The sequence below is a fragment of the Arctopsyche grandis genome, chromosome 12 (assembly GCF_051622035.1).
Source record: "Arctopsyche grandis isolate Sample6627 chromosome 12, ASM5162203v2, whole genome shotgun sequence".
NCBI classification, from domain to species: Eukaryota; Metazoa; Arthropoda; class Insecta; order Trichoptera; family Hydropsychidae; genus Arctopsyche; species Arctopsyche grandis.
This window is the reverse complement of record NC_135366.1, coordinates 28,693,170-28,705,854: the sequence shown is the minus strand read 5'-3', so window position 1 is coordinate 28,705,854 and position 12,685 is coordinate 28,693,170. Positions and strand designations below refer to the sequence as shown.

Sequence of the window (12,685 nt, the reverse complement as noted above, 5' to 3'; positions counted from 1 at the left end):
CCGTTCAAATCTAGATCTTTTTTTATCTTTCGACTTAAGATCTTTCGATTTTCGATCTTTGCCTTCTAATATTGAACCCGATATCGATTTATTATGTAAAAACATGTGACCTCATCTATCGTATTAAATTGTTTCATGTGTGTATAGTTTTTATTTTAAAAAAAAGTTTTTAAGCGAGTTCCTATAATTTTGTGCTGAATATAAATATGTCGACGCGGTGCAAACGATCGAAAAGCGCCAGACAGACTGAACCACAGATTAACTGTATGTGTACCTTATGCGTGCGCACTGCTCGCACTTACACTAAGCGAAATCTACCCGAAGTCCCAACATACTTACCCTGTATACGTCCTGTGCTTCTGATACTTATGTTCCGAATTTTGCCTTATTAAACTCGCCAGAAAGACCCAACTCAATTTTAATAATTACCATCGAAAGATTACTCGTCATCTGATGTGCAATTTTTCATTCGTGAAGTCGAGAATTGCGTTTAAAGCAGCCATCTAGTTAACCTGTGGTTCAATCTGTCTGGCGCTCTTCGATCGTTTGCACAAAACCCAAATATGTGTATTATAATTGTAATAATTACTGCCAAATAATCCTTTTCACTAGAAAAAAAATTTTTTTAGGGAATTAATTCTTTCAGACTTAGGGGGTCGTGACATGAAAGTAATTGGGAAGCACTGATATAGAGGGTTTATTTTCGTCGAGAGGAGAGATTGCGCAACAACACAATGGCTGCGAAACGAGCTGTTAAGTTCCCGCTGTCAGTTTAGTGTTTAGTGTGAGTGCGAGAGTGGGCGGGTTCGGTTGACTCGCCGGGTCGCTCTCGCTCTTGGACTCGAGCTGGTCTCCAGGTCTCCAGGTTAGCCGAGGATATCCACAGCCATGAAGGATCCCATGAAGCGGCTGGACAACCCCATCGTCTACATGGACATCGCCATCGAAGGGGAGAAGGGTAACGCAACACTTCCTTCTCGTACATTACATTACATTACACTACATTACATTACATTACGATGACTAATGTCTTTCGCTATCGCAATGTAAACATTCCAACGAAGAAGCGAACCGAAAAGAACCACATCAGGGCTGTGGAGTTGGAGTCGTGGCTCCGTTTTCGCGCATTTTTCCTTTCACTTAATGTGTCCATGTACATATATTGAATAATCAACCAATACCAAATGTATGCAGATTCGAGGCAGTGTTTCTATTTCCGTCGTTTTCTCATGTTCAGATCGAACAAAGGAGATTGCTCGGTATACAAATCAGCTCTGCAAAATGCGCACATTCTATTAGTTTATGTATGTATTCACAAATTAAAAAAAATATGTGTCGATATTCCGAGTCATGTTTTTCGACTGTTTTTTTGTGTGTATTATCGCTTTGACCCATCTCTGCCCAGCATTGCATTGATTTGCTCACACAAAATAAAGCTCGTATAAAATAAACGCAAATTTATTCTAGAATACATGAATTTTGTATGTAATATATGCGTATGTATATGATTGAAGTCTTTCTTCTATTTATATAAAGTTAAATATTTGTTTTTGGTCCACTATGCAATTCTAGACTCGCGTTGTATCACATAGTCCAATTTATGTATTTTACATTTTAAATTTTCGTCCGTTTGAATGAATCAAACTGAGCAGTTCTCGGATACAATATTTATATAAGGTAATGAGAACGGGGCGGCTGGAAAGTATAACGATTTATTATGACTACTTTATGTATAAATAGTGTGGGATTTAGTTTTGTAGCCTAGAAGATTGCATATAGACTATATATTGCATATAATAGAGTGGTCTCAGGTTCAAATCCCACTGGTTTCCGCTGGCCTGCCCTTGGATTTCCTATCAGAGTTTGCCAATTCGTGTGATTTTCATTGAAACGATTCCAATGAATTGGCATCCTCGTCCATTTTCTTGAAAATCTCGAGTTTTCAGCAACCTCGGATTTCGCTGAATTGTATAAAATGCTGCAAATTTAGAAATTTGACCATAGATGTCTCTGTGGATGCTAATTTATGTATTTACTTGTATCAAAAGTGCATTGGTTAACTGTTAGGCCTTCCTGATTTAAATTAATAATAAATAAATATACGAATGGTTAGGTTGGCATGCATGAGTTGAAGAATGGTTGAGTTGTAATCTTGTACATATGTACATGTAACGCGTCAAGCGATTTAGTTCGTTGCGGCTCTCCGACTATTAAACAATGTCTTAAACCGAACAACGAGTCTTATTTTACTCTATTGCGTATGTCTCCTGACGATCAGATCCTGCCGTAGTCAAAATAAAACCAGCAACATAGTGGTTAGCGTATAACAACTGAGTGGTCATGAGTTCGAGCCCTAATTCATTGTTGCTAGCCAGACCTTAGATATATTTTATTATTTTATTTTATTTCATACAACACTAATTTTCTTTAAACAGATAAATACAGTCAATCAATACAATATATAAGCATTTTATACAATGCGAATTCATACAAACATCCACAGTGACATCTATGGAGAAATTCTTACAGCATTTTATAGTCAAATTGGCGAACCTCAAGACGCTGAATAACTTGAGATTAGAAAGAGAGATAAGGAAGGAGATGCCAATTTTACAGGAACCGTTTCAAAGAAAATCAAAAAAATTGGCAAACTCTGATTAGAAACAATCGAGCTGGAGTCACAAACCAAAGTCTGGCCAGCAGCGGGACTCTAGTGGTAATCGAACCTTTGACACTCTGCTCGAAAGCATAATAATATGCTAAACACTAGTCCATATCACTGGTTGTGCCGCTATGTGACTCCAGGTCGATCGTTTCATATCAGAGTTTGTCAATGTATCTGATTTAATTTTTGAAACGGTTCCTATAAAATTGGCCACCTATTCTCATTTTTCACTATTATTTAAAATTTATAATAATATAAAAACATTTTTATACAAAGTTGGCTATAGATATCGCATTGGGACAATTCACTTTGATCCAAATAGTATCTTATAATTATATCTCACTTTATAGCATTTGAAATTCGAAGAACTTGCATTTTGAGCAATATGACATTCGAGAAATTCGTTTTAGAGCAATATGACATTCGAGAACTTCGCTTTCGAGCAATTTGCTTCGAATATATCTGAAATATCCACTATTTTTTTTGATCTACATGCATATAACTCATTTAAACATATGTATTTCAGTTGGACGAGTTATTATCCTTCTAAGGAAAGACATCGTTCCAAAAACGTGCGAGAACTTCAGAGCATTATGCACCGGCGAACGTGGGCTAGGAGCCCACTCCGGAAAGCCTTTGCATTTTAAAGGTTCAAGATTCCATAAAGGTATATGAGTATAATATATACATATATTATCTGATTTTTGTTTATATTTTTCAACTATTATATGTATGTAATATATTATACAATAACCATTCTATTTTTTTTTAGCCATAACTCAATTTATGGTACAAGGCGGTGATATTGTGGCAAAGACGGGTAGCAGTGGTGAAAGTATATATGGACCAGCATTCGAAGATGAAAATTTTACATTACCGGTATGTTATAGAGATCCAATACCGACACTACTGAAACCGGTAGTACCGGTTTTTGGTCAGAAATTGGTTTTTCGGTACTATGTTGCATCAGCTAATTTGTATGGATTAACCCCCCCCCCTCCACTCACCGAAGTGGGGTATGCAAGTGCCCCATTTTTTACGTTTTTCGTAATAACTATGTGGTTTCCAAAGCTAATACACCCTATATTTCTTGTATTCCTAGAATGAACTACAAGAAATTTATTTTAATAGATTTTGTATGATTAAGAAAAGGGATACATCGTAAAAAAATACATTTCTACGTTTCAAAGTATGATTTAAAGGCGGTAGCGATAAGTCATGTTTTTGACTGCTCGCTAGCATACTCTTGTTGATCTATGAATCAATGCGAGACAAAGAGACAGCTATATTTTCGTAAGCTATTGTTTTCGTCGCTTTCGGCGCGTGGCTATTGAGTTGTGCTGTCGCCTGTTGGCCTTACCTATGCGTGTTGATGCTTGTCATTATTTTTTAATACAAAAATAGTTAAAAACATGCTATATGACTGAAACTTTTTTATGTTGATGTATAAAATGACTAATAAGATATATATTGAACCCATTTGTATTGAGAAAAGCCGTATTTTGATTAAAAAATACTGGTCTTACTCGACCTCGGTTCGGGACACTCGTTCGATCTCGACGCTCCGTCCTTCAAAGGTTAAGTTCTGTTGATACAGGCACAGCATATACCGGCTCTGCTCTCATTGGGTGTGTGTCCACGCGTCTGCCACATACCCACACATGTTTCGTCCGTTTTTTTATATTATATATATTCCAATAATTAACCTCGCAGATTTTGTATTATTTTAGCTCTTAAACATACATTTTCAACTGGACGCTTGGCGTCCACCACGGTGGCTAGCGGATTTTTTTTAGCACAGCATAGCAAGTGTTTAATGTCTTCATAAATATGTCAGCTATGCATTTTTTAATTATTGGTTTTTCAAACAACATAAGCAGTAACGTATTCTTGGATCTCAATACTGATTGTAAATAGGGTTTTTGTACCTGCAGTATGTATCGGAATAAATGTTGGAAACTTGCTCTTTTATGCAATATTGAAAGGAATTGAATTTAATTATTCTAAAATGACATTTAAATGATTTTAGCACTGTGTCGGTGCGGTTAGTATGGCCAACGAGGATAAACCTCACACGAATTCGTCTCAGTTCTTCATCACGACTGTGCCGTGTTCTCATTTGAACGGTAGGAACGTCGTGTTCGGAAGGGTGCTCAAAGGCATGAATATCATCTTGGAGATAGACAAGTGCGAACAAAACGAGAATAATATGCTTTTGGAGGTGAGGAATTCTCATCTGAGATGTTTTTGTTCTGTAGTCCGACGTGTCCGAATTGTATGTAAATAATCGCGGTTTGTTTGGCAGCATTGTGTTATACACTCCTGCGGTGAAATTCCGTCTGGAGGCGATTGGAATATCGGCGATAATGATGCTACTGGCGATACTCTGCCGCCGTATCCTGAAGACTTGGACATCAGAGATATCGAAGTAAATATATATATAATATTTAAGCACTACTTTTATCGTGCATTGTTGTTTTTTTGGGTGCTGTTTTAATTTATGAATCTCGTCACATTTAATTTTTTATCGTAATTTCAGGAGATGGAATTCAGAGCAAAGGTGTTGGCCGTCAAAGATAGCGGAAACACATTCTACACTCTCGGCTACTATAAGATTGCTTCACGCAAATACATGAAATCCGTAAGATACCTCAAATGGATGTCTACAAACATGTCCAAAAAGTACAATTATGCCAATCTTAAATTATCGATGATAGCTCCCGAGTATCAAAAATTGATACTCAACTCTTTATCAAATTTGTCTGCATCCAGACTTAAGCTGTTGAAGTATAAGGAAGTCACCAAAATATGTAATGAGGTAAGTCATCATTTGCTCAATCCTATTCTTCTTCTTCTCAATGCCCTGTCCGCATCTGGACGTTGTCGACCACCTCGTCGATTATTTGAAGATATCCGCATCGGTCATCAGCGGCTCAGAACAGATCTTCGGTGCTCATATCGGTCCATATGCGCATGTTTCGAAGCCAAGACAGTTTTTTCCTGCCTATCCATTTTTTACCTTCTATTTTCCCCATGGTTATCGAATGGAGAAATTCTTATTTTGGACCCCGCATCATGTGTCCGAGGTACTCCATCTTTCTCCGCTTGATGACAGAAACAAGTTCCCTGCCTCTCCCTATCATGCCGAGGACAGCTTCATTTGATATTTTTTTGATCCACGGGATCTTCAGCATACGCCTGTAGACTCACATCTCAAAAGTTTCGATGCGGCTGATCATCCTGGTCTTCAGAGTCCACGTCTCACATCCGTGTAGTAATAATGTCCAGACGTAGCTCTTCGCGAATCTCAACCGCGTGCAAAGATTTAGATGCTTGTTTGTAAGCGCCGCCTCCATTTTGATAAATGCTGTTCTAGCCATCTCGATGCGGATTCTTAGATCTTCATCTGGGTCCATCTCTTCATTCAGCCAGGTACCCAGGTATTTTAATCTTTTCACTCTTTCTAACACCTCTCCATCCAACGTTAGATCACCGGTGTCTGTTTGCATTCTATCTACTATCATAAACTTTGTCTTCTTTAGATTTATGCGCAGATCTCTTCGATTGCTTTCTTGATGTACACGGTCTAGAGATCTTTGCAGGTCTGCTAAATTTTCAGCGACTAGTGCCGTGTCATCAGCATATCTTATATTGGTGATCGTCTCGCCGCCCACCTTGATACCCTCCGCTTCTTGGAGAGCATCGTGGAAGATGGATTCGGTGTAGGTGTTAAAAATAGTAGGTGATAGGATGCATCCTTGCCTGATGCCTCGCCCTATAGGAATCTCATCAGTGAATTGATCATCGACGCGCACTACTGCAGTCTGATTCCAATAAATATTTCGTAGCAATCTGACATATCTGTCATTCAGGCCAATATTTTCATCAGGCGAGCGTGTTGAACACGATCAAACGCCTTTTCAAAGTCTATAAAGCTGATGTACACAGGTTTACGGACTTCTCTGCATCTTTGGAGTAGTGTTTTCATGCAGAAATGGGCCTCTCGGGTACCCGAGCCTCGTCTGAATCCAAATTGCTCTGCCAATCGCCTCTTCACACCGTGGGTAAATTCTGCCCAATCCTTTACTTATGTATAAACGAGCAATTCACGTAAGATTTTGGTTAAATTATTCTTACTACCCTTTTCTGACTTGAAAAATCCATTGAAATAGGTATTGACTTTGGGAAAACTTGTTTTGGGGCGATATTACTTAGTCCAGCACCCAAATGAATATATTATACGTTTTGACTGTTGCAGATTTTACAGTTCGAGCCTAGTAATCCGAAGGTTCTGTTCAGACGAGGGCGAGCGCATATGATGCTCAATAATTACACCAAGGGAATCAACGATCTGATCTACGCCAAGACTTTGTGTCCGAACGACGTCCTGATACAGAGGGAGCTGAAGAATTTTTTGAAGATCAATGGCAAATACAGGGAATACGAAAGGAAAGCTTACAAGAAAATGTTCAAATATTAACTACATATATTGGTACATATGTATTCAATATGTACATACATATATATATATATATATATATATATATATATATATATATATATATATATATTTTTTTTTATTTGAATCTCTAAAGGCGAAAACACACTGAGTGGTACGTGTTACGTGATTTTTTTTAGATACTTTTAAACATGCCGCACCCCTAACCCATATACATACATGGTACGCAGTTCCAAAAATCACCCCCTGGAGTGTTTCCGGTGTTATTTTATCCTTGCTTGACAGTGATCGATAACGGTGAATCCCATATTTGAAGAAATATAGGAGTAACATATGCACTCTGCACGTGCAACTATACCCGAATTCGGTTTGGGGAGACATTCCATGCCACTCAGTGTGTTTTCGCCCTAAATGTAATTGACTATACCGGGAGCATCTAACTATACATATATATTTAAAAAAATATGTATTATACGATACATTCAAATTAAGACTAATATAAATGTATTTTTGATATTATATTGAGGATATTTTTTAGTGATTAATGTAATGTTTTTTTTTTATTGGTACGTTTTACTTGAAGATATTTTTACTGTTTAATTGGAGCATTTTATTCGTTAGTTTTTTATTTTTAATTTTAAGGTACATATATTTTAATTTATGTTTGTTCCTTTACATTTTTTAAGCGTGCCAATTTGTATTTTTTTTAAATTGGTGTGTAAATTGTCGTCTCTGAACGTTTTACATGTCATACGCTGAAGCTAAATGTTAAATGTTTGTTCTCAATATGTTCTCATTATGGATAAATGTAATATTATATTATAATACAACTATGAATTAATATAATTTCTTATTGTTATATATACGATTCCTATGTTACTTAATATTTAATTTTTGGAATTTTAGTACCTTGAAGTTCTAAATAAAGTTTAATAAAAATTTTTCAATGTTTTTATTTTGTTGTGATTTTTTTGTGAACTTCTGAAGGGATGGTAAATTCATACAGGATTTACATCATGACACGTAAAACCTATGCAATACGAAATATCTATCGCGCTGCCTTGCGGTTGTTTAGAGAAGTTCGACAATTTCCGCTTGGTATAACAATATGGTAATAAAATAATATAAATAATATGTTCAAGCAACATTATTTGGATAAACTTAAAAGAAAAACACGCCTCAGCCGAAATATTTCAAAAAGACGTGTCAGGCCACATTCAAAGTGGAAATTTGGCAGTTTGTGGTCACTGAGTTGAAAAGAAACAAAGGAGGTATGTAAAAATAGCAGAGGACACATCCCCCCTATTCTCGTTCCTTACAATATTTTTCGTCCTTTTGGCCTGGTGCTTGTGCTAATGCACCTGATAATATTAATTTCACAGCTGTTTGCACGGAGAAAAATACTTGATTCCTATAGATCGGACAATATTTATTTCATTTATTTATTTTTAAGTTTGTATCGTTGTGGCACTACAGATAATAAATACATAAAGCGTGGCACTTTATGTATTAATGGTCTAAAATAAATCATAAGAAAAAAATGCTAAAAGAATAAACATACATATGTATGTATGTAGGGTTAGAATTGAACGAAAAGCTGATGTATGGGCTATTGCTGATGGTGAGAAGGGGATGAAAAGGTGTAGATATGTAACGGTTAGTTGCAGTTGGACCTGTGCTCCGCGCGGTTGGTCGTTAAGTCTCTTAATAAACAACATGACTGAAAACGCACGTGTTTGGTCTTCGCCTCAACCGCCACATCCTAACCGTGGTCCTGAACAGCGTCATCTGTCAGGATTCTCTACCACATGTATGTAGGAACTTAGTACAATTTGTACTATCCCGAATCGAGGTCGATGATCTCATCTACTTATTAAACTACTAAAAATAAGTCGCACAATTGAATCAGCCGACCTTGTCCGAAATATCTTCGTTCACACGAGATAAAAGACAAGATTCGAATTGCTCTATATAAACAACTTCGAGCCTAAAGGAATCCCTGAAAGCATGATCTCACCATACAGCTACGCACAAAACAACATTGATCACACCAGGAAGCTACACATTGCACAACCAACCAGGATATATGTAAACCAGCACACCAGCCACGGATGGCAGTGAACTTCTGAAGTTCAGCCTGCTCACTCCTAAGAAGTCGAGCAACTACCTTCTTCGTCGTACATACAATAATTAACACTTGTATCGACTGAAAATACTCTTCCAAACATATACGTGTTCCTATAGGTTGCAACACTGGGCAACACACCTCTCAGCCTAAATGTATATAAGAAAAACATAAGCTGCATTAAACATTAAACATTTTTCGCCAGGCCCAAGTGGAAGAATGTAGATCATAGATGTTCTCGTGAATAGTGCATCTATAAATGATTTAATTAAACAAGATTTATAGGGCTAAACGAGTCTCATTGACTACCCACCGCGTGCTCATCATGAACTGAATCTTATGTACATTTATGTATGCTTATAATCAAAGTCATGGATGTCGATGTGAAAATTGGACATTTAGTGTAAGAATTTTGTTTAAAATTTAGTGCCATCATGGATGAATGCAGTGTCAGTCAAATTTCCGTAAAACGGCTTCCAACAAAAAATTCTTCCTATATTTTTAATCAGACCAGGAAGGCCTAACAGGTAGCACAAATGTGCTTTCCTGGCCAGAAAGATTATACATTTGATACAAGTATTATAGAAAGTAAATACATATTGATTAACACCCACAGAGACATCTTTGGTCAAATTAACATTAACGGTCAAATTTGTGCATTTTATACAATTCAGCGAATTAAAAATTCACTATAATTTTAATTGCTGAATTTAATTCAGCAAATTAAATTCAGCAATTAAAAATACAGTACTATTTACCTTTAATTCACTTTTCCACAAAAATATTACCAATAGTTCAAAAATACATTGTTTTACAAGAAAACGCTTATTGATGTTTAATAACACTGTTCGACACGAAAAATGGTTCAGAGTCGAGATATGACTTTTCTTAGTAGATCCCTTTTCTTATACTAGATCTATGCCCAGTAAACACGAATCTGGTAATAAATAATGTTGATTGGCTCGATATTCGGAGATATATGTGTTTTTTAAATCACGTGATTTTTCTATATCTTGGTGTTGTTCGGTCGATGTCTCAAAATCTGTCAATTTCCTGTTCAAAATGAATATTGCAAACTATAGTCGGGTATTTTATCTTTCATTTGTAGTACTTTTCAGCTTTCAAATCTCTCTAAGTAGTCGTCCAGTTCAAATCAAAAGTCAAAAGTACGTATTTTCACTTGGGATTTTTTCCCACTGTTAATACTATTCATCACATTGATACCAGAATTATACTTGAATTTTTTCGTGAAGAACACACATGTTTACATAACTTGGTATTACGCTTGAACTTCTAGATATGAAATTTCAGTTGAATAAGCCAAAAGTTTTCTGAGAAAAACATAAAAAACCTCGATTCTCTAGAGCAGTGGTTCTTAACCTGGGTTCGATCGAACCCCAGGGGTTCGGTGAGTCAGTCTCAGGGGTTCGGCGGAAGTCAAGTCACACAACCGAATCATATGATTCAGGTGCCAATTAGGTAAACGGACTACTAGTCATCTGTGAACCAGTCACAGGACAACCGGTCGCTCTAGATCGGTCACACGTGATCACCCGTCACACTAAAACTGGTCACGAGAAAACTGGTCACACCCTAAAACTGGTCACGAGAAAACTGGTCACACCCTAAAATTGGTCAACCACTTTTCTCGTGACCAGTTTTAGGGTGTGACCAGTTTTCTCGTGAACAGTTTTAGTGTGACGGGTGATCACGTGTGACCGATCTAGAGCGACCGGTTGTCCTGTGACCGGTTCACATTTGACTAGTAATCACCGAACCGCCAATTAAGAAGGGTTCGGTGAATGCGCATATGAAAATGGTGGGGTTCAGTACCTCCAACAAGGTTAAGAAACACTGCTCTAGAGTAAAAGTACTACTTCCGGTTCAGATAAAAATATTTAAAAAATATTGAGTTATAAAGCTTATTATTTCTATTACATGTAAAAAAATTCAGTCCGATTCAGTTAGTTGGGAGATAATTGAATTCAAAAACTTTAAAAAAGAGGACACCTATAAGGGGTGGTACCATTTTCGGTCGTATCGATAAGAATTTCAGTAACCGATACTAAGTTTCAGTTCGATAGGACTAACGGTGTTCAAAAAATCCCCAAAATACACAGACACACACACACACATATTTCTATATCATGAAAACGTGATCAGTATTCGATTCTGAGTTCGAATCAGTCAAAATGTCGAGTTGGAATTTTCGCATGATTACAAAACTTCATCTATTGTTACTACGTACATAGTAAGGCTTCCAATCCCGGGATCCCGGTGTTTTCTGGTACCATGAATCCCGGTGCTGAAACTAGTCTAAATACCGGGATTACGGTGCTGGCAGAAATTTCTTTAAAAATATTATTTTTACAAAAATAATATGGAAAAAAGACGAAACAACACTATATAATAAACAATGGTGGGATGAGCAATGAGTCATAGTCCATTTGTTTGCCACCCATTTCTTCCACCCGTTTCGATGCCGGCTCGCCGTTTCCACGAAATGGTATGAAAGTAGTACTTTTAATTTAAAGAATCAAGCTTTTTTATATTTTTCTAAGAAATCCTTTAATTTATTGAACTGAAATTTTATATCTAGAGTTTTAAGTTTAATACCAAGTTATATATATATATATATATATATATATATATATATATATATATATATATATATATATATATATATATATATATATATATATATATATATATATATATATATATATATATATATATATATATATATATATATATATATATATATATATATATATATATAAAAGTTAGTAATCAGCCATCAACCGGAAGTGGCAGTTTACTCTTGTTCAATTTTATCTTCCACTATTTTTTTCGACCCCTTTAACATGTGTGCTCTTCACGTAAAAAATTAAGTATAATTGTTGTAGCGGGATTTTATCCTCTTAGAAAAGTCAAAAATGTTGTGACAACGATTCTTTCCACGCCCTGAACATATTTAGCTGAAAAATTATATTTGTATTCTTTTTTGGTCGGAATTCGTAAGCCGGAAGTAGAACTTTTGTCTTGTGTAAGTTTTCCTACATTTGTGTTCAATTTGTATTGAAAATGCTCATAGCCGGTATGTGTGAACATGTATGTACATACATATGTATGTATGTTCGATTATCGAATTGTGTTTTTTATCCTTCTTATATTCCTCAAATACATAGATAAAGTCGTAGGTTGGTCACATCCGAATTTTTTACATAAAGTAAATGTAATTGAAGTTTTTTTTATATTAGGTGGGTTGTTTCGATGAATAATTACTAGACGGTACAAACTATTTGTAAAAAACGAATCAATGAATCAAAGCGATGTTTTTTACTTTATTTAATTACATTTTCGGATGTGTTTTATTTAATCTTAGAAATTTATGGATGCGAACCGAAAATTTAAAGAATGTAGCCAAACTCCCAAA

At 36.0% G+C, this 12,685-nt stretch overlaps 1 protein-coding gene across 1 annotated transcript; it reads left to right on the top strand.

The window, feature by feature from the left end:
* Window positions 1–769: 769 nt before the first annotated feature.
* Window positions 770–8,065, top strand: LOC143920123 (peptidyl-prolyl cis-trans isomerase D-like). The gene is made up of 7 exons (XM_077442835.1): window positions 770–958; window positions 3,192–3,332; window positions 3,438–3,544; window positions 4,695–4,886; window positions 4,971–5,093; window positions 5,205–5,483; window positions 6,924–8,065. The coding sequence occupies exons 1-7, from the start codon at window positions 889–891 to the stop codon at window positions 7,143–7,145; spliced, it is 1,134 nt and encodes a 377-aa protein (XP_077298961.1). The 5' UTR covers window positions 770–888; the 3' UTR covers window positions 7,146–8,065.
* The last annotated feature ends 4,620 nt before the right edge of the window (window positions 8,066–12,685 follow it).

Coding starts and splice junctions, on each gene's coding strand:
- LOC143920123 (XM_077442835.1), top strand. CDS start 889: ATGAAGGATCCCATGAAGCGGCTGGACAACCCCATCGTCTACATGGAC. Junction 3,333..3,437: donor AGGTTCAAGATTCCATAAAG/GTATATGAGTAT, acceptor ATTTTTTTTTAG/CCATAACTCAATTTATGGTA. Junction 4,887..4,970: donor AGAATAATATGCTTTTGGAG/GTGAGGAATTCT, acceptor TTTGTTTGGCAG/CATTGTGTTATACACTCCTG.